Genomic DNA, 22,639 nt, shown 5'->3' on the forward strand with positions numbered 1-22,639 from the left:
CAAAAGAGAAGTCATTGGGCACCAGGAAGAAGGAACACTGAAGAGCTGGGATGGGGTGGGGGGCAAAATCCTACAGTCCCAGCAGATAATTCCTCCATGAGAGAATGGCTATTTAAGCAGGTGATACTAACAACTATTTCTAACCACCCTTACTGTAACTGCTGGATACTTTTAATTATATGGCTGGTGTATAGTGAAACTATAGTTATAATTAGTGAAACTAAAGTGTTTTGAATATTATAACTGATATTTAATACTTGTAATTATGATTACTGTACTAGACTACACAGAAGTTCACCTCAGGTTTTTCTTTCTTGCACACAAGTAATTCAGCCTACATATTTAGGTCTCGCTTCAGCTACATTTTATGAACAGAAATCACTGAGATTGAAGGAATCAATAGATTAACATACTTTTTTTCTGTAGGAAACAAAACATAATTATTGATTCTTATTAGCATTGTCAGAGTGCTTAAGAGGCCTTGCCAGGGACCAGGACTAGGACTCCACAGCAGCTGGTGCTATACAATCAAGAGATCAAAACCCCACTATTCACTGAGAAGAAATAGATCTTATATTAATAGGCATGCAATATATACATTTAAGTATTTTGTATATTTTTATACACACTGAATGCATGTTTTCTTTAGACTTCTTATTTGCTTACTGAATAAAAGCATCAAAGTTGTACAAAATTATTGAAACACTGCGAAGACCCATCAGCTTGGTTTCAAGCATTCCTAATCACCATGAAGATTAAAGACCACTTATATCCACTACACATTTACTCATAGTTCCACAGAGGACAATTACCCTTTTCCATTAGTGAATAATTATTCACAAGTTCAGTTTGGTGCCCAAGTATGAATAACCAACCATCCAGAGACTGTCAATTATTTTCTGCTTATCTAACTAAGAACAAAAACAGCAACAAGTAATTATCCCAGCAAATTATTAATCATCCAACACAGTCCAAGCAGAGTGAAAGGGAAGGACTGGAGAAAATAATCAGCATCTACAAGCAATATCAAAGACATTGTAGCAGAGGCTATTGTCATTACAAGATGCATGGAGAAAGCGTAAGCTCTCACAACAATAGATGAGGCTTCATTATATCATCGTTATCCTACCTTGGGCATTCTGAAAGGGAAAACAAGGCTCTTGGGTCCATCCCCCAGCAGCCCATAAGAGCAGCAGCACCGACTCCTCACACAACACTGATCCTTGGCCATTTCCCAAGGAATTTTAAGGGATCTCCTCCCACCACCGCTCTTTAATACAGTTTAGCCTATAACGAACGTGCAGTGAAATAGGATATACAGAGGATGCTTAGAGAACAAAGCCAATACAAAAAGTAAGTTACGTGACAAAGGACCTGTATTATTTTTAGCACTTTTAGCTAGCCGGTGGGATGCTGTTTAGAATTACTGTTGGATGCAGACTTATTCATGACTACTAAAAGCGACTAGTCCCCATTGCTGAGGCAATGAGCGAGTTCAGGCAGACTGACGCGGTGGGACAAATCACCTCGCTGTTTGCTCACTTCCAGACCAACGCGTGCCCCTGGAAACACGCAGGTAAGGACCGCAACGAACGCCTTGAACTGCGAATTCCAGCTCGGCTTCGGAAGGCAGCGCTCGGGCACGGCGCCATACGGTGACCGGGGGGCAGCGGCGGGCCCCGGCGCCCCCTCACGGCCTGGGGCCGCGTCAGAGCCCCGCGCTTCTGCCGCTGGCTCAGCCGGGGCGGCAGCGCTGTGGAACGCGTTTGCTTTAAGGAGGAAAAAAAAAAAAAAAAAAAAAGTCTTTTGCCTACCCCACTCGAAGGCTGGGTGGAAAAGTTAGGGCGCCCCCAGGAAGGGGCGGCTCAGCGCCGGGGCTGGGCCTGCGGCGCCGCTTGCCCCGCTCTGGCAGCCCGCGGGCCCCGTCCCGGCCGCCGTGCGGGAGCGGGCGGGCAGCGGACTTCGGCCCGCCGCCACCCCGGCCCGTTTCGAAACGGCACGAAGTCGCCCCGAGACACCCGTCAGAGAGGCCAAAGGCTGCGTTCCTGCAGGAAGTTCCACCCGCCCCCCTCCCTGCCTCCCCCGCGGACCTCTCCCCCCGCCGGGGCCGGCCCTTCCCGCTCAGGGGCAGCGGGCCCGCGGCCGGGAGGGAAGAGGCGCGGGCGGCGGGCGCCCCGTGCTGCGGAGGGGCCGGTCCGGGGCGGCTGGGCGGGAACCGGCCCCGCTCCCGGCCGTTGTGCGGTGCTAGAGCCGCTGCGGGCAACGCCAGAGCGGGGGTGCCTGATGCTCTAGGCCGGCACAGCTGTTCGTTCTGGAAGGGAGGAACGCTGAGGTAAGTAGGCTCGGACAACTTCAGCCGTGGAAATTAACTTACCACAAAGCTGCTGTGAGGGAATGAACTTCCTTACTAGCAAGGCCGAGGAGAAAATGAGTCCAAATAAACTTGTGTACAGTCTGCAGGGGCGACAAGAGCAGGTTTTACCTGAGCCGTTCCTTCTGCCTCATACCTGGGCCTGACAGGATCTGCCGGCGCGGGCAGGTGTGCGGCCAAGGCCCCCGCGCCCCGCTGCGCCGTGCACTGTCCCTGCTGCCGGACACCCCGGGGAGAGGGGCTATTGTACAACTGCCAGAGAGCATCTTGTTTTGCCCCTGGCAAAATAGGACCGGGAGTAAAGCTTCAGCCACAGTGACCCTCTCCTCTTTGTTTCAGGATCGGTTAGAGGAGTAGGATAGCGCTTGTGCAGGAGGACCGTATGGGAGTGGGTGTGGACCAATACGACAAAAGGAATGGTGCTTTGAAACTAGTGTTTTAATCCATCCAATCCAACTGTTTATGTGGGATTTAAATTAAATCGGACTGGCTTGGGTTTTGACCTCTGCACTTCAGAGGTCAAAAGGTTAAAAGCACAGAAATTTGTGAATCACCTGCACACTGATTCTCAAAAGTCACCTGGATATTATGACGAGACACTGTTGACTGACTTTGCTCCCAACTCTCTCATTGCAAGATAAAAATTGTCTCAAAAGTTAACCAGTCATGTTCCATTTGATGTAAACAAACAAAAAAAAAGCGCAAAGAAAAACATGAGTTCACATCTAATCACAAATCTGAGAAATCTGGTGGAGTAGATTCAAAATATTACTACAGTTACTTAAAAGGAGCATTAGATTTAGCTCTCTTGGCTGGTAATTCAGCCTTCTAGGCTTTTTGATTTTTGATGACTTATTTCCAGTTTTATCAAAGAACAGGACAACTCTGACAGGTTAACAGAAATGATGCACAATGCCCTGTAACTTTTATAGATTAGCCACCTCATCTACATACAGAACCATTTCATTACCGTCCATTTTTCAATATGTCCCCTGCTACACATGCAGGATACCTGCATTCCTCTGTTTGTTGTGGACTGTGAGCCCTTTAGTTCCAGAAGTCTAGAAGTAAGGTCCCTGGGCTGAATCCTAGCACTTTTGCTTAGCTTTCTTACAGAGAGTGCAAGACAATTTATTCCTTAGATGCCCTACACAGCCTCTTGCATATCTTTCTCTCCTTTTTGTCTCCCCCTTCCTTAAAAAAAAAAAAAAAAAAGTAGTCAAGTAACACATTTTCCACCTTTCACAGCTTCACTGTCCTTTACAGAAATCTGCTTTCACTTGTGAATCCAAATCAACCTCTGCAGAGTTGCAATGTTAAGTACCCATGGGTTATGTCAGGGTTTATTTTTCATACAAGCCTGATACTGCATTCAGAAATGTGTTACAATGATGCAGAGTCCCAAACACCTAACTTCAGAACTCCACTGCACACTTCTAGCTACCTGGTGTACCATTAGATGTATTATTATATTGTAGGAACAGAATTTTCCTGCCGAGATGCTCCTGCTCTCCTCGCTCTTGTAAGACCCCTGTCTATAGGCCCTGGTTACTAGTAATAGTATCTGTAAACACATACATCTTTAAAATGAGCACCCAATTTTGAAGCTTTAGTGCAATACAATGAATGTGGTTTATGTTGCTATATTCATTTCTGCAAGTTGGTTCACTGATTCCTGAGGAGCATCTTACTACATGTTCATATAGAAGTCATGGTATGTGAGAATGCAAATAAAGACATGCAGTAATATCCAGTAAGGCCCTAAAGACAATTTTTTCTTGTTGGTAAGTAAAGAGCATTCCAATAGAACCGTGTTGTGGAAACCTCCCTATTTCTACATACTTTGTTTTAACATAGCCACTACAATATTTAATAGAGCTGATCATAAAACTATAATTCCCTACTAGGTAAACTGGGTCAGTTTCCCCAGCACATCTCAGAGCCTCAGATAACTACCTATGAGGATAACAATTTTATTTTTTCCATTTACTGGAAAAAGTACATTCTTGTCGTTTTCAGTTCTTAGGAACACTGCACAAGTTCTAAATACTCTCTCGCAAAAAACCCAGATAAAACTAAGGGATAAGCTGAACACAAAGATGCATTAGATTGATGCTCTCTTGTTCAAAGAGGGATTCCTGCAAAATTCCACAAGACTTCTGTAGGAGAACTTGAACTGTGATAAACCCATACATGCTCATAGAACTACGCAGATTATTTTAGAGAGAAGTATCATCATGTTCTAATTTCAGGACTTCATGATCTCAGTTCTTGATACAAGGTTGAACTGTGTTCTGCGAGTCTCAAAGCCTGCACATGTGAGAGGCTCTTAACAAATCAGCTTTTTAAAGGGTTTAGACTGCAGTGTTAGGATTCTATCATAGGGCAAGACAAAAACACTTAGTACTATAATATCAATACTGCCTTTGGAGTGTCACTTGCGATAGTATTTTCAGGAGCCCAGTAGCCACTACTTATGCTGTAGCAAACTGTAGAACTACAGCCTCCAGCGTTATCAGAGTCAGTCAGTCCCTGACTGAACATGATTCCAGGGATTCTGCAGAACCTACCCTCTACACCAAGAGCTAGGTAGGTTGTAAGCTTAACAACCAGCACCCTGGTGAGGAGGTACAGTGATACTTGATGGCATTGCAGATCCCATGCCAAAATAAGCCAGCCAATACTCGTTCCAGAGTGTGTGACCCCTACCTATTTAAATAATTAATGTTGACCATCTGTCAGAACCAAGTCTGAGGGTTTACTACCTCAGGTGTAAAGCTAATCACTTCACCTCATTATGGTGCATCTCTACCAGAAAAACAGAAACAACACACATAGGGACAAAGTATCTTTCCCAGATTATTAAGGCCCAGGCCCATATTCTATTAACCCCATCAGCAATCTGTTGTTCCTGAAACAATAAAAGTCCTGTTACCCACCAGTCCTGCAGAATAAACATAAGTGCTTCGGAATGGTAGCCCTCTTCATCCCAAACAAAACAGAAAACAGACAAAAATATCTCTACCTTTGCATCTTTCTCTGCCGTGTTGCATGAAATTGCCAAACCTTCTCTTCCAGGAAAGAATCCTTTAATAGTCTCCACCTGTAAAAGACAACCCTCCAACTTTCACCTGGGATCAGTTTTGAATTAGCCGTGTGAGAATCAGCTGTGTGAACTCTGGGGTCAGACCCATCCCTGGCATCTTTTTTTTATTATTTTTTTAACAAACTGTTCTCCATGGTTTGTTGTTTGTTTTCCAGAAGTTTGAGGGTTTATACAGCCTATTACAAGTTTTCCTAAAAAGAGAAAGAAATGTATCCTTCTTCCCGTGCTTTCCCAGAGAGGAAAAAAACCCCAAAACACTTTTGCATATGAGATTGTACATCAAATTGTAAATAAATATAGTTGTATGTGGAAGAATTTTAATGTTTATCAGCATCCTGCACCTAATTTTGTTACAGAGTTGGGCCTTAAGGGTTTGTGTATGCTCTCACAAACTTTACATTGCAGAGTTTCACCCAAGACAATCAGTACAGTTCTGTTCCACCTTGTAGTAAGAAAAAAGCTGGTTATTTCAGTGACTCATTAAGGCATGTTTTATTTTAGTGAAAAAAACAGGCATATGAAACTTGAATGTGTGAAAATCAACTTTAACAATGTAATTAATTTCTGAAAAATTAGATTTCACAAACACAATACAGTATTCAATATATTTCCAGGAAAAAGCTTTCTTAATGTCTTTCAGATGGGCAGTGCGTTACAGTGTAACAGCCTCTGGATAGGTTGCCATCTCTAGAACCCAGGGCAACAGCTTAGACAGAAGCCATGGACCAGGGAGAAATACTATTTACAGCCCAAGGATATCTGTTTTCACTAATTGTTTATACCAAGAGGAATGGTTTCAAGAGGAAAGAGCAAGAGAAACGCATTTCAAACTGAGGTCCTGCATTTAGCACCTGAACCTGTGCAACACAGCTAAAACTATGCTGCTTGCAAGGCTCACTGGCTTTTCTGAAGGTAAAAAAATTGCCATTCCTACTCAGCCTAAGGATCTGGTGGTGTTAGACCGCAACTGTAGTCAGAGCACTCCTGGAGGATCTGGGTCTAGTAATAAGGTACGAAGTCACAAATAAACAGATTTTGCCTTTGCCTATTTTAAGAGACAGGCCTCAAAACCTAGCAGTTTTTCACCTTCGGGATAGCTGAAAATTAATTTCAATGTTACACGTTTGTTTTGGAGAGACATTGTCCTAGATTTGGTCTGGCAGAAGGTACAGTGTGCATACTCCTCATTTCCATTGCTGTGAATTGGCTTAGAAGTTTGTGCATTTGTTGTTTTTCTTAAATTCTTACCTACTAGAGGCAGTTGAAGAGAGACTACAAGGTAAGTAAGATTCATGGTTTGGGCAAATACTTGAAAATGAGCTTCATGTATCAGGAACTAGAAGCAAATCAAAATCAGATTGCATGTAATACAAAACAGTATGCCACTTGACTGGTGCATAGACTGCATTAAAAGAATAATAAGAGAGCAAGTTTGAAAGCAGATGTTTATTTGTTTATTGGCATTCTTGTTAACCTTTTGGACAGTGAGAATGGGTAAAGTGTACCAGGTTTACCTGAAAATGACTGACATTTTAGAGTTTGCGCACTGTGTTAATGATTACATCTTAATTAGGATTTTTGTTTGTTTGTTTTTCTAGGGTAAAACTGGATTTTTATTAGAAATTCTACAAGAGTGATACTATCAGTGAAGATGTCATACTTAATTAAAGGAGTTAAATGTTGCAGTCCTGTGAATCAGATGCACAAAATAACAGGAAATCTGTTTAAAGCACACATATTAAAGAACATATTGGGCATCAATGAACAACAATTCAAAATTTCACGTGCATTATCTCAACTTAGTTCTGAAAAGGCAAACTCTTATAATTATGTCATTGTTGGAGCTGGATCAGCAGGGTGTGTATTAGCCAACAGGCTGACTGAAGACCCTCTCAGTACAGTACTACTTTTGGAAGCAGGCCCTAAAGATACCCTTCTAGGTAGTAAAAGACTGATGTGGAAGATTCATATGCCTGCTGCATTAACATACAACCTCTGTGATGAGAAATATAACTGGTATTACCACACAACATCACAAAAGCATATGGATAACCGAGTTATGTACTGGCCCCGTGGAAGAGTGTGGGGTGGTTCCTCTTCTCTCAATGCTATGGTATACATTCGTGGGCATGCAGAAGATTATAACCGATGGAGCAGGGAAGGGGCTATAGGATGGGACTATGAACATTGCTTGCCCTATTTTAAGAAGGCACAGACACATGAACTGGGGCCGGATCAGTACAGAGGTGGAAATGGACCCCTGTATGTGTCAAGAGGGAAAACAAACCATCCTCTTCATCATGCATTCCTGGAGGCAACCCAACAAGCTGGGTATCCCTTCACAGATGATATGAATGGCTATCAGCAAGAAGGATTTGGTTGGATGGACATGACTATATACCAAGGTAAATCACAGAGGGGTCCTTAAGTAATTTGTATTTCTGACTCACCAGTGGTACTTCTGAAAGCATTTTGGAATATGGACATCTAATCTGCACTGAATGCCATTTGGTTGGAGGAGGTTTTGTCCAGGTTGGAGGAGTTGTCTAGGGAGAGTCAGTCAACCCCACACATCATGACCAGCTCTGCTAACACAAAAAAAGGTGGTTGCCATGGGTGACTCCACTCTGAGAGGAACAGAGTGCCTGATACATTGACTGGACCCAACCCACAGGGAAGTCTGTTGCCTCCCTGGGGTCCCGGGTAAGGGATGTTATTAGAAAATTCCCTTGTCTGGTACAGCCTTCTGATTATTATCCATTACTGGTTTTCCAAGTGGGCAATGGTGCAGTCCAAACAGCAAGAAGTCTGAGGGCAATCAAGAGAGGACTCAGGGCCTTGGGGTGACTGGTTGAGGGATCACGAGCACAAGTCCTGCCAGTCATGGGGAGTGATAGTACATGTAATTGGGAGATCACACAGATCAATACCTGGAGCCAGGCCTGGCTGAATTTTGGGTTTTTTGATCATGGGTCAGTTTACACGTCACCAGGCCTGCTGGCAACAGACAGGGTTCACCTGTCTCAAAGGGGGAAAAGGATTCTAGGTCTGGAGTTAGTAGGACTCATTGGGAGAGCTTTAAACCAGATTTGAAGGGGGAAGGGAATAAAACCAGGCTCGCTAGAGATGAGCGCAGAGGTGGCATGCCAGTGTTGAAAGCGAGATCAATACCACAAGTAAAGTGCATCTCTGCTAATGCCTGAAGCGTGTGCAACAAACAGGAGGAGCTGGGAGCCGTCATGCAGCAGGAAGACTATGATATAGTCACCATCATGGAAACATGGTGGGTTGACTTGCGTGCCTGCAGTGCTGCAATGGAAAAACTACAAACTTTTCAGAAGGGATAAGCAAGGAAGGAGAGGTGTGTCAGGGAGTGTTTTGATTGCCCAGAGCTTAATGATGGTAATAACAAGGTTGAATGTTTATGGGCAAGAATGAGGGGAAGGCCAACAAGGTGGATATCCTGGTGGAACTACATTATAGACCACCCAACCAGGATGAAGAGGCAGATTAAATATTCTACAGACAGCTGGGAGAAGTGTCATGATCGCTAGCCCTTGTTCTCATGGGGGAATTCAACTTACTGGATGTCCACTGGAAATACAACACAGCAGAGGGGAAACAGTCTAGGAGGTTCCTGGAGTGTGTGGAAAATAACTTCCTGACACAGCTGGTGAGTGAGCCAACCAGGAGAGATGCCCTGCTGGACCTGCTGTTTACAAACAGAGAAGGACTGGTAGGTGATGTGGTGACTGGAGGACATCTTGGGCATAGTGATCATGAGGTGATAGAGTTTTTGATTCTTAGAGAAGTAAGGAGGGAGGTCAGCAGAACTGCTACCTTGGACTTCTGGGGGGAAGACTTTGGCCTGTTTAGGAGTCTGGTCAGCAGAGTCCCTTGGGAGACAGTCCTGAAGGGCCAAGAGGTCCAGGAAGGCTGGGCACTCTTCAGGAAGGAAGTCCTAAAGGTGCAGGAACAGGCCATCCCCATGAGCCAGTGGGGAAGAAGACTGACCTGGCTGAACAGAGAGCTTTGGCTGGAACTCAGGGAAAAAAGAATTTACATCCTTTGGGAGAAGGGGCAGGCAACTCTGGAGGACTATAAGGATGTTGCAAGGTTATGCAGGGAGAAGATTACAAAGGCAAAAGCCCAGCTAGAACTCAAGCTGGCCACTGCCATAAAAGATAATAAAAAATGTTTTTACAAATACATTAGAAACAAAAGGAGGGCCAAGGGTAATCTCCATCCTTTACTGGATGCAGCAGGGAACATTGCCACAAGGGACGAGGAAAAGGCTGAGGTACTCAATGCTTTCTTTGCCTTGGTCTCTAATAGCAAGACTAGTTACCCTCTGGGTACTCAGCCTCCTGAACTGGAAGACAGGGACAAGGATGAGCAGAATGAAGTTCCATATCCAGGAGGAAATAGTTAGTGACCTGCCACTGCACTTGGACATGCATAAATCTATGGGGCCAGATGGGATCTACCCAAGGGTACCAAGGGAGCTGGCAAAAGAACTCACCAAGCCACTCTCCATCATTTATCAACAGTCCTGGCTAACTGGGGAGGTCCCAAAAGACTGGAGGTCAGCCAGTGTGATGCCCATCTACAAGAAGGGCTGAAAGGAGGATCTGGGGAACTAAAAGCCTGTCAGCCTGACCTTGGTGCCAGGGAAGGTTATGGAGCAGATCATCCTGAATGCCATCATATGGCACATGCAGGACAACCAGGGAATCAGGCCCAGCCAATGTGGATTTATGAAAGGCAGATCCTGCTTGAGAAACCTGTTCTCCTTCTACAGCAAGATGACCCACCTAGTGGATGAGGGAAAGGCTGTGGATGATGCCTACCTAGACTTTAGTAAAGCTTTTGACACTGCCTTCCACAGCATTCTCCTGGAGAAACTGGCTGCTCATGGCTTGGATGGGTATAGTGTTTGCTGGGTAAAAAGCTGGCTGGGTGGCTGAGCCTAAGGAGGGATGGTGAATGGGACAGCTGAACATGAGCTGGCAGCATGCCCAGGTGGCCAAGATGGCCAGCAGCATCCTGGCCTGTATCCAAAACAGTGCGGCCAGCAGGACCAGGGCAGTGACTGTCCCCCTGCACTCAGCACTGGTGAGGCCGCACCTCAAATCCTGTGTTCAGTTTTGGGCCCCTCACTACAAGAGGGACATTGAGGTGCTGGAGCGTGTCCAGAGACGGGCAACGGAGCTGGGGAAGGGTCTGGAGCACAAGGCTTGTGAGGAGCAGCTGAGGGAACTGGGGTTGTTTAGTCTGGAGAAAAGGAGGCTTGGGGGGGACCTTATTGCTCTTTACAACTACCTGAAAGGCTGTAGGCAGGTGGGGTATAAGTCTTTTCTTCCTGATAACAAGGGACAGAACAAGAGGAAATGCCCTTAAGCTGTGTCAGGGGAGGTTTTAGATTGGATATTATGAAAAAATACTTCAGTGAGAGGGTGGTGAAGGCACCTGAAGGCACAGGCTGCCCAGGGAGGTGGTGGAATCACTGTATCTGGAAGTGTTCAAAAAACACATAGATGCGGTGCTTAGAGACATGGTTTAGTGGCGGACTTGGCAGTCCTGGGTAAACAGTTGGACTTGATGATCTCAAAGATCTTTTCCAACCTAAGTGATTCTACGATTCTATGGTTGTTTAGATTACTCTAGAACACTATGTTAACACTCTGTTCATTTCACGGTAGCTTGCTCTCAGTCTAGTGTATTTCATTGAAAACTGCATTGGCATGCCAAGTCTTGATTCATAGTTCAATTTGTGATGCAGAGTAGATTTTCAGAATGTGATTGTGAAATTTGTTATGTTATAATAAAACATTTAGTTGTTTGTATCAAATCATATTTGCTTTGAAGTCTATAAACTCTATGAAGGTTTTCCCTCTGTAAACAACTTGATGGTTATTGGCCAAAATCTTGAGGAATACTGAGCATGACTACTTTGATGTTTAATGTAAATACATATTGTAGGTCAAAGATGGAGCACAGCTAGTGCTTACCTTCGCCCAGCCATGTCACGCCCAAATTTGTCAGTTGAAGAGAAGACACTTGTAACAAAAATCTTGTTTGAAGGAACAAAATCTATTGGTGTTGAGTATGTGAGAAAAGGACAAAGGAAAAAGGTAAGAGATTTTTATTTTGCAGTATGAAAGGTATGAGTCAAAGCAAAATTAAATATTTTTTTAAAAGAACTCTTATTGTAAGTGGCACTTTGCTACGCAAAAGTCTGCTTTCAGAGGCTATGTTGTCTCTTCCAGTACATGATTCCTTTTCTTTACTTTTTTACATGTCCTTATTTTACAGTAGGTGATATTTCAGCTGTATTGATTTAGAGATTAACATCTCCATTATATTTCAGTCTCTCAGTACGGAGGGGGCAAGCCATAACTTGATGTTATGCAAGTGTTGTGTAAGGTTTCTGGCTGGAACCTATGGTGCAATCATGCACTGTCTCAGCATATTGACTAGTGTGCTGAAATGCTGATGTTTCTGAAAATTTTGTTCTGGAATAGGAAAATCTGTAAAAGCTAGATACTGAAATCTGAATGGCTCAAGGGATAAAAAATGAGTCGTTCACTCCTACTTTGCCATCATGTATTGTGTTTTGGGATAGTAATGATTAAACATAATGATGAAATGGGCCTTATGGTTTGTGGAATGAGTATTTTTCAGTCTCAGTCAACCTTTCATTGAACATGTGATCATGTGGAAGGAAGCTTGAATTGCCATTATAACTTAACTCAGGATAAACAGTTAATTTTGTGCAGCTTTCAATCCATGGACTTCTATAAAACCTAAAACATTCTAATTTCCCTTAACTCTTTAAAATTACAGCTGATTATGGAGTATGTCATTACAAAATTGCCTAAAAGGGATTTGTATGTTAATAACTTCAGTCACAAACAATTATAAACCAATTTAAAAGTGAAATAGTAATATCCTAAAGAGAGGGGAGTATAAATTTTAACATTTTGAGTTCAGTAAGGCTTACAGGACTCAACAGACAAGTGTTCTGTGACTGAACACCTGCTAAAAGTTAAAATGCAGTATAAATAAGCTTATGCATATTTTCTAATGCACAAACCAAATCTGTTGTTTTCTAAGTGAATTGGTAATGATAATCATTTTAACAATGTAGAACAAAAGTTGCAGAAAATTTAATTGATTTCATGAGCTATTAAATGGCTACAAAACCAGTGTCTATACTTGCTGTTCCTGTGCTATTATCAAGATTAATTTTGTTGAAGAAAGTCTTGGAAAGCTAATTTCATATGATCAAAGACTTTCTGAATACTGGACTGCTTTAACTGCAAAATTCTTTAAGTGCTATGAATTTTCATACATATTAATACATGTATGAATTATACATAATGAATGATATATTGGGGTTGTTCAACCTGGCAAAGAAAAGGCTCCGGGGGGACCTTACAGCAGCCTCCCAATACCTAAAGGGGGCCTACAAGAAAGCTGGGGGACTTTTTTACAAGGGCACGTAGTGGTATGACATGGGGTAATGGCTTTAAACTGAAAGAGGGTGGATTTAGATTAGATATTAGGAAGGAATTCTTTACTGTGGGGGTGGTGAGACACTGGCACAGTTTGCCCAGGGCAGCCGTGGATGCCCCATCCCTGGCAGTGCTCAAGGCCAGGCTGGATGGGGCCTGGAGCAACCATGGCAGGGGTCTTGGAACTAGATGATCTTTAAGGTCCCTTCCAACCCAGACCATTCTATGATTGTATGATATATATTTATAGCACGTATCATAAAATGTACACCTTCAAAGTATTTCCCTTCCTGTTTTTTTTTCTCCCAACATCAAAATTGTAGGACTTGTCTGCTTGTACTTTCTGGAAAATTTTATATCTGAAAGAATGGAAGAGCTAATAATTTTTTTACATTACTAATGTCAAGATGAAATGATTACATTAAGGCATTTTTGTTTTTACAGTCTGTTTTAGGTAGGATCTCCTTTACATCAGTCATCAGTAAAGTTAAAAGATGATCAAAACCTGATTCAAGCATGATTCAAAACCTGTTCATCAAGGCTGTGACTTAAATGTTATTTCAGTGGACACTGGGGTCCCAGACTGCTCCCAGTAAGCCCTCTGACAAAAGCAGGGAAAGTAGACTGAACATTGCTGGAGTTTCTGAGTTCAGAGTCAAGCAGAAAAGTGTATTTAGAGGGGAAAAATATTTTTAATGTATCGTAGACAAAATAACCCATGCAAAAATATTTCAAGGTCAGTTTTTCCTCTCTGCATGTTAGCTTTAAGCACAATGAAAGACTGTCTATTGGCTAGGAATAACTACAGTGGTGACTTTGCAATGAGCGTAGACCAAATGAGCATCATTTGAATATACCTGGAACAAATTGGCACCAGTTCTCTGTGTACCACAGAAAATATAAGTTACATTTGTATAACATGCAAAATCAGATCTAGTATTGATTCAGCAGTCACAGATACTCTGTGTATTAGTCTTAACATACTAATGATTGCCTGGAGCAAAACATGAACAAAAAAAATGAACACAAAGTATCAGCAATGGCTATCTATTGACAATATCAGCTAAATAGTGTGGAAACAATTTATCAGAAGTTATCTCCGTGCTACATTTTTATTTTATGACTAGCACCAGTCTCATTTGCCATTATTCTTTATAGCTGAGATGTCATTCAAAAAGGACAGGATTACTACAAGTTAATACACACTCAATGCTAATTTGTTAATCCTTCACCATACTGCAGGGAAAAATTAGCACTTTTTAATGTTCCTTTAGAAGGTAAATGTCTCTTCTGAAATAAAAACAAGCAGCTACTCACGATAGCACCTTACATTCTACAAAAGTGGAGAATGCAGATGAGCAATACAGGATAGGTTTCCTTGAACTTTTGTGAATTTTGCTTGCTAATGAGAGGAAATTCAGGGGCATAATTGCACACCTCGTCTATTTTCTCCTCACTGTGGCCACACTGATATATTAGAATTCAGATAAATGTTATGGTATTACTTTTGCAAATGCGTATCACTTTAAAACATTGAACCAGCTTAGATAGCATTATAATTTGCATTCAATATAAATTATTGCTTACTTTGTGTTTCTTCTGTGGTGCCGTTGTTCTTTCCTAAGGACAGGTGAATCTTGAATCTTTTTCTAACATGCAAGAGTTACTCTTCAGTTTGTAATCAACTCTTTAACTCAGTGTATACAAAGGATACCCGTATTTCAACAGGCAGTATCTGTGCACCTAGGAGGACGGAGCGCATCCTTTGTGTGTGAGTTCATGAGCCATCGCACTGGAATACTAGGGAATAGTCTGAACAAGGTTGGATTAACCCACATCATTGTCTTTCAAAGAGTAAAAGGAAAAGGAGGAGGGTATCGATACTTCTCACTCCACACAGTTTTCTCTTTTAATAGTGAAAAGCACTGAGAGGAGTAGTTCTGATCCTACATTTAAGAGATGTGGCAACAGGGAAGAGGTAGGACCCAGACACAAATGACACAGAAGGATTTTGGTACTGCTAAATAAGAATATTTTGGGGCAGAAATCCTTGGAAAGGTGTGCCAAAACCACTTGCAGAGAAGGTTCTAGAAAAAGAACTGTCTAGCACAGAAAACAGTCAAAGGCAGAGGACTGGTTCAGCAGCCTATATCATGACCAGCTTAGGGCTCAGACTCAAACTGTTTGATGAAAACTCTGTCAGCAAAACAGTATTGTATCTATGCCTGCAGTCAGAGTTTTCTCAGTAGTACTTTAGTGGTTGACGGGCTTCTGAGGACTACAATGAGCTAAGAAACCAAACATTAGTCTTGGCTGAACTAAGAAGATAAGCTCTTGAGAAATTTTAAGCTAGCATGTCTCTGAATTCAAAGTCTTCCTTAAGAGTTTCAGTTTTAATTTACAAACCATTACTGAAAACAAAAGACATGCTTAGCTGACTGATCCAAGTGTCATAGGTACTTTTTTTTCCTGGTAAGTAGCACAGGCGTTTATTTGCAGCCATGGTACTGGCTGAGCTGAATGTTGTGTGCCATTCAGCTTGAACAGATTGTAAACATGGGAATAAATACAGAAATGATCAAAGTGAAAGCTTGATCATTTCTCTGCAGAAACTTCTGGCAAGATAGCAATACATGTAGAATGAGAAATGTGTGAGGGAAGGGTGTCTAATGTGGATCAGAATAGCACATTTGAACAGAAGCTCTTGACGTGTTGCTTGCATTGAGATCAGACTTAATAATGTTAGGACTTTTGTGCTCATTTCCTTTTAGGCTTTTGCCAGTAAAGAAGTTATTTTAAGTGGAGGTGCCATAAATTCTCCACAGCTGCTTATGTTGTCTGGGATTGGCAATGCAGATGATCTAAAAAAACTGGGGATTCCTGTTGTTTGCCATCTTCCTGGTAATTTTATTATTTATTTTAACCTTACATCTTCCTATGGATAAAATTCAAAGACCATTAAATGAAAAGAATCCATGAAAATCAGTTGTCTTTGTGTCAGGTTGTGTGGACAGAAACTTAAGTGTTACAAATCAGTGGAAACATGCATTGATTTTTAGAACTGAGCAATAACCTCCTACACTTTCTTCACTACATTTGATAGTGAAATCCATCTTTCTGAAAAATGCCACTGAGTATTTCTAAATTAAAGCAGCCTACTTATTATTTAGAATTTTGAATGAGTTTTGATCCACAACAGATTATATACATTCCCACTGTCCTATATTATCAAAGGCAGAAGGAATAACATGAACTTTTCCTTAAAACTAGAAAAGCTAGTACTGTATTTAGAAGTCATATCTGGCAATTTTAGAACAAGTGACATGTCTGCCATTTAACTTTCTATTTTCATTCTAGTTATGCTATGTTTATGTAAAACCTTATTCTGACATGAGCAAAAGGCTGATATGACTCATGGTCTTGGTCTTAGTCATCACTGCCATTGTAAGAGGTTAGTTTAGTTCCCATTTATGCTGTTTTCTAGTTGCAAATGTTGTGTATAATTGTTCTGTGTGAAATAACTTTCTTTTTTTTTCCCCCTTCTACTCCTTCCTCACCCTTTCTCCTCCCCTTCAGGGGTAGGCCAGAACCTTCAGGATCATTTAGAAGTGTACGTCCAGCAAAAGTGCACCAAACCTATTACTCTATATAACGCACAGAAGCCAGTTAACATGGTGAGGATTGGTCTAGAATGGCTTTGGAAGTTTACAGGTATGAATCAAAGTATGCTATCATTCTACCATTGATTATTTTAGAATTAGTACAGCCTTTTTATCCATGAATTTCAAAGTCTGGGAGCCTTCATAGATGATTTTTTTTCATGTTCTGGGAAATAACCGGAGCTCAAAAATGGACTTGAGCTATTTATTTTCTTCTAAATCAGAATATTTTAAAACAGTTATTATACCTTAGGTAACAAGACAGAGCTTTGTACACTTTAAAAACTTTTTTATGTCTTTCTTATTTAAGAAAAATTCTAGATTTAAAAATCAGTGCTATTGAGAAAACCTGTTGTAAAAAAATAAAGGAAAAATTGTATTTAAAATAAATACCATGTCAATAAAAACATATTGTTGAACTGAATTAAGTTTTCTGTGTAATTGCCTCCCCAAAATTAGTTTGTTTCTCCATTCAGAACCCTTGTAAGTAAATCAGAAGTGACTTTTGTTAAAATGAAACACTTATTTTCAGTAACCCAGCTGTAAATTGTACCTTAAAAAGAATCTGTAAAAGTAAACCTTGAAATCAGTAAAATAGTTTGGACAAAGTTGAGATCTTCATCACTTGCTGAATTACTGTGTTAGTATTTGACAACTCTTACTGGGTATATGTGGCTTATTACTGTGCAAGTAAACATTGAGGGCTAATTTATGGTTTTAAATGGATGTGAAAATAACATAATGAGGTGCATTGCAGGCTCTTCATCTTTCCCCTTCAGGCTAGGTACTGTGGATGGATCTGCCTGTTACATGTGACTGATGGGATAACTGTACCGCATGCCATTGAGTGTGCAGTGCAGTAATATCAGGATGCTGCAGTCAATTCCCTCCACACCTGTTAGGATCCTGGGACCAAATCTGCCTATGGAGTTAGACCCTAGGCCTGCCAGTTACAGTGAGATAACTGTAACATCCCACTTTCAAATAAGTGGGATTTCCAAAGCTATGCATATTTATATTTATCTAGTGATTAAAAAGCAGATGAAAGTGATGCATATTGCTTAAATTACAAGCTGCTCATAATGGATTTGCATTCCTTGCCATTGCCACCGTATATATATAAATTATTCATAGTAGTGAAACCAAGGGTTAAGAAGGAAATTCTTGCTTTTTTGAGGTCTTTTAATGGCATTTTCTCTCTCATTTACACTCTCTAGGTGAGGGAGCCACTGCCCACTTGGAATCTGGTGGTTTTATCCGAAGTGAACCAGGGGTTCCTCACCCCGACATTCAGTTCCACTTTCTCCCTTCCCAGGTTATTGATCATGGTCGTGTTGCTTCTACAATGGAAGCTTACCAGGTGAATTGTTGAAGAACATATTCCAGTAATGTTCTGTAGCAATAAGCAAGGAGGCTTGCACTTTATTTTAAAGATTGGTAATTTGGCTATATACTGAAAAAGACTTATTTCAGTATAATACAAAATTGCCAGCTTGACTTCCTACATTGGGGGAAAACCAGCAGCTTTTTATTTGCTATTGCTACCAAAATTATGTTACTTTTCATCTCTGGGAAAGCAGGCGAGTATTGAACTGCTGTTTAAGAATTTGCACTACTGAAGTACCATAGTGTTACTGATTAGGACACCATTGTGCTAGATGCTGTACAGAACTAAAACAAGGTGTTGTCTGTTCCACTGCAGTTTAGACAGAGATTTAAGTGTGAATGTCTGAGGCCACTCATCTATTCATTGGCATAAATCCAAACCCCATTTTAGACTATGATCTTGATCCAAAAGTCTATGCTAATGCTGGGGAACTGTTACTGAATATACCTGTTTCTTCTTGCTAATCTCTTTTCTTCAGCGATGATAGTAATTTGTTTTGATTGCTGATTGTATTAGAATGCTCTGCTACTGCTAAATTGGAATGGTTGTATTTTAAATTAAAAGAACAGCTGTAAGTTGCTAAGACAGGTATATTCCCTTCCCCTTACGGAATATCATAAATTACAACAAACTTATGTAAAATGCAAAAATGTTCAATGGCATTTTCCATTATCTCCCTTTAACACTTACATTTGCTGAATTTGTAAAGACTGTCCAAATTGAAAAAAAAAAAAAAAATCATACCAAATTTGGGAAAATATCTGGTGGGATTGTGTCACGAGTATAGCATGCGTGTTGCAGGTCCACGTGGGACCCATGAGGAGCACAAGTGTGGGCTGGCTAAAGCTGAAGAGCACAGACCCAAACGACCATCCTATCATTGAGCCAAACTACTTGTCAACAGGTAAATGCAACCTCTCCTTGCTCTGGTGTCAGCCTGTTTCCTGCCTGTTTCAGTAGCAGATTTTCATATCTACTCAACACCTATTCAGAAGTGCTGGTTGGTGCATTGCTACTTATTTCTCATCTATAAAAGTCAGTATCAAAAGAGGCCGTTGTGCAAAGCACTGTGTAAACCAAACAGAATTCCCTGCTGGTAATGCAGTCAGGGTTCTTGGTGTTTGCTGCATCACGCTGTTCATTTCACCCCCTCCCCTCTCTCATGAAAGAATGGATCTTGTTTGCTTCTTTGTGCTGACACTAGTGTCCTTGGCTAGATAGTGGGTATAGAGAAATACAGAGCAATTCTTCATATCTCACTTGTTCCTTTTTGGGAATTGGCAATATAAATGACAGTTTTGTTCACAGTGAATGTAAATATCTGTGACTTTGAAAAACATCCTATTTTACTATGGCTTTGAGAGAGTTTGCCTCCAACCCTTTTTCTTTGATGCTGTTTTTTTCTGTTATGCATTCCGTATGTATTACTAAATTAAGGATGTACTTACAGTTTTCTTATTTTCTCTCCATACAGAAAGAGATATTGGGGAATTCCGCCAGTGCGTCAAGTTGACCAGAGAGATCTTTGCTCAGAAAGCTTTTGAAAAATTTCGTGGGCCTGAAATTCAACCAGGAAACAATGTTCAGTCTGACAAAGAAATAGATGCTTTCATAAGACAGAGAGCTGACAGCGCTTATCATCCTTCCTGCACCTGTAAAATGGGTCAGCTTTCAGATAGCACTGCTGTAGTTGATCCCCAAACAAAAGTAATTGGTGTTGAAAACTTGCGAGTAGTAGATGCTTCAATAATGCCCAGTGTTGTCAGTGGAAATTTGAATGCCCCAACTATTATGATAGCAGAGAAAGCTGCAGATATAATTAAGGGCCTCCCATCACTTCAGGAGAAAAATGTTCCTGTATATAAGCCCAAGACCTTGAAAACACAGAGATAAACAAATGTTCTCATCCTTTCACATCTTTAGCTACTTAGGCTTTCAAGAGCATGTTGCTATCTCTTACTGAACATGCCAAAAAAACCCCCAAACATGCAAAACAACATATCCTATTAAAATAACTATTAATTTGAACCATTCTCTTATATTAGACTACCTATTCACTTTTTTTTTAATCAGTTAGCTTAAGCTGCTTATTTTAGTTAAATATAACCTTTTGTGGCACAACTCAGATTTTTTTGTTGAAGAGAAGCTATTTCTAAATGACAAGACCGTTGTGCACATAAGCCAGAAATACAGTGCAGTTTTATGAAGAAAGGAAGAGATTATATGTGCTATTTTGAAAATCATTATGGTATACCTTGTTATTTAAAGGAAAGATTTTAACTGCTGCGAGAGTGTTACCCAGGATAGCAGCTAGCAGTAATCCTCACATCCTGCAAAGAATGGTTAAGCAAACTTAAGCATTTATGTAATTTCTTATTTGCAGGCCAAATTAGTTCATATCAGAATTCACAGGAGGGAGCAGAACCTGCACATGTTCAGTATTTCTCAAATGTGATTTTTTTATGAGAGGAATGCACAGTTTAGAGATCCTCACTTGAAAGTTAGACTTCAGCATGCTTAGCAGTCTTAACTCTATAGTATTCAAAAATAAGACAAATGTATTTATCAGAAAATTACTTTTCTAAAAAATGCAGAACAGGAGCTGATATTTGTAAAAATATATTGGAAAACTGGAACTCCTCCTTGGGTTTTTTTTGCAAGGAGCTTAGCAGAATTCAGTTCACAAATTAAGCTCATTAATTGTACCACTTCATCATTTAGCCCAGTAAGAGTTCTGCACTTTCTATAACATCCTTAAAGTTACTGGTCTTTGTTCTAAGATAAATGTTTGCAAAAGATATTTCTCAGCAAACATTCTGAATAGTGCCTTGCTATCACTCAAATTTTACTAAAAAAAATTACAGCCAAGCTAGATTTAAAATGAAAAGTTACTCAACTGCGTAAGGCCAGATATTGATGATACAGGAACAGGTGTTTTTAAATTAGAAGGCAAGTAACTTAATCAGTGAACCAATGCTATATTTTAGTTAGAACTTAAGTCTTTGTTTTATTATCTTCAGATGTGTAAAACAAAATACATGATCTTTCATGGCTCTTTTCTGTCAATCTAATTTTCAGATAATGATTTAAAGAAAATAAATCTAAAGAAACTGAACTCATTGAATGAAGTTGAATCCATTGAATTGTTTGGATTTATTAAGTATTCCAAAATAACTTGCTGACTAAGCAGCTGTCAAATTATAAAGTAAAAGCTTCCTGTAGCCTAAGATTGCTCAGGACTTGTGGTAAACAGAATAAACTTTTTTTGCAGAAAAATGGAATTTTACACTATTTGAGCTGTGTAAAAAAACTTGCTGACTCAGATGCTGGCTAGAGAGACAACTGCAGATGTTTAAGGCAGATACTTCTACCTGGTGCTGCTTGCTGTAAGGCAGTAGTTGGAAGCCCTGCTGCTATCTGAGGGAAAGGACTTAATTCATTAGAGTACCTGCATAAAGACAAACAAAAATACTGAAGAAAGAAGACGATAGCAGTACACTGCTCCAAAAGGAGACAGGTAAACCCTTTCTATGTATGTGATGCATTCTCTTAAAATGAGGCTAAGGGCAAGAATATTTTAGTCAGAGGTGATTGATTAGCTGTGTTAATACAACAAGTCATGTGATGCAAATGTGCATTTGAGGAAAGTATGAACTGTGTATGGTGTACCTTTTTATGGCAAATAATTTTTATTCAGCACCTGTGCTTTTAAGATTTTCATTTAAAGATATTCAGTAGGTATCTTAGTGTCATTTGGAATACAAAATATTAAGATACTCAGAGTAATATATACTAGTGAGACTTACCACAGTCCTGTGCAGTTGAGAGGGGAAGCAATTTAGAAAGAGAAAATACTGAAGTTCCTGCATTTGCAGATTTACAACATGGATTTCCACTCTAGGCATGCAAGATGGGAATTGTTATTATGCAACTGCAGAGGATTAACTAGCCACCGTCTTACATAACTTACCACTGCCCACACACAGAGCTATCCTCTGCCGTTATATCAAGCTCTAAAGAGAAAACAGCAAGGTTAGATACACATGCCGAACTGCATGTGTGTCTTATGTTCAGGCACACATTGCTGCATTGTGCAATCAGATAGTCAGGCATTTCTTCTGAAACATCATCATCTTTTCTTGTTGTTCTAAACATACACAGACACCTTGCAGACTCCTCCCCTTCTAAACACTTAAATATTTTCATTGCTGCGAACTGCAATTTCCTTATTGCTTTATTAATTTAGGCCTCACTGCTACAGAATGTTGAGGCTCCTTCATGACATTCCTTTGATGCAGTGCCAAAGAAATGGCTCAGGTATTTGAAAGTTTTGCTGCCCTGGGGAAATCTTCAGGTAGCATCAAGCTCCCAGTAGCTTCCCCTGCAGTATATGTGGTTGCTGATATTGAAGTCCTGTTAAAATTGTTCTTACTTCTAGCAGGGTCAGGTCTGCTAAGGGATACTTGGAACAGCTACAAGGGATTCTAACATGCTCTGTGGGGCACTGGCAGGCTGCTAGCTAAAATTAACCATCTTTTACACCTTACTGCATTGCAGAACACAGGCTATTAATTACAGGGGTTTACTTATTTAAGAAAA

The 22,639-nt window shown here is 40.7% G+C and overlaps 1 protein-coding gene and 1 long non-coding RNA gene across 5 annotated transcripts in view; one reads left to right on the top strand and one right to left on the bottom strand.

The window, feature by feature from the left end:
• LOC130149141 (uncharacterized) overlaps nucleotides 1-1,951 on the bottom strand; it is a 34,899-nt gene extending 32,948 nt beyond the window's left edge. For 2 of the 3 annotated variants that reach the window (XR_008821807.1, XR_008821806.1), the window contains exon 1: nucleotides 1,815-1,951. This is a non-coding gene — a long non-coding RNA (uncharacterized LOC130149141). Of the gene's footprint in view, nucleotides 1-1,526; nucleotides 1,627-1,814 lie in introns of those variants that run through there. The other variant, XR_008821808.1, reaches the window with a different exon arrangement.
• CHDH (choline dehydrogenase) lies at nucleotides 1,558-21,159 on the top strand. Of its 2 annotated transcripts, none has more exons than XM_056338452.1 (8): nucleotides 1,558-1,576; nucleotides 7,076-7,882; nucleotides 11,460-11,611; nucleotides 15,766-15,895; nucleotides 16,571-16,705; nucleotides 17,871-18,013; nucleotides 18,842-18,944; nucleotides 19,515-21,159. In XM_056338452.1, the coding sequence occupies exons 2-8, from the start codon at nucleotides 7,129-7,131 to the stop codon at nucleotides 19,931-19,933; spliced, it is 1,836 nt and encodes a 611-aa protein (XP_056194427.1). In that variant the 5' UTR covers nucleotides 1,558-1,576; nucleotides 7,076-7,128; the 3' UTR covers nucleotides 19,934-21,159. The 2 variants fall into 2 exon arrangements, with proteins under 2 accessions (XP_056194427.1, XP_056194426.1); XM_056338451.1 differs by lacking the exon at nucleotides 1,558-1,576 and adding an exon at nucleotides 2,142-2,332.
• The last annotated feature ends 1,480 nt before the right edge of the window (nucleotides 21,160-22,639 follow it).

Source organism: Falco biarmicus, chromosome 4 (genome assembly GCF_023638135.1).
Source record: "Falco biarmicus isolate bFalBia1 chromosome 4, bFalBia1.pri, whole genome shotgun sequence".
Lineage (NCBI taxonomy): Eukaryota > Metazoa > Chordata > Aves > Falconiformes > Falconidae > Falco > Falco biarmicus.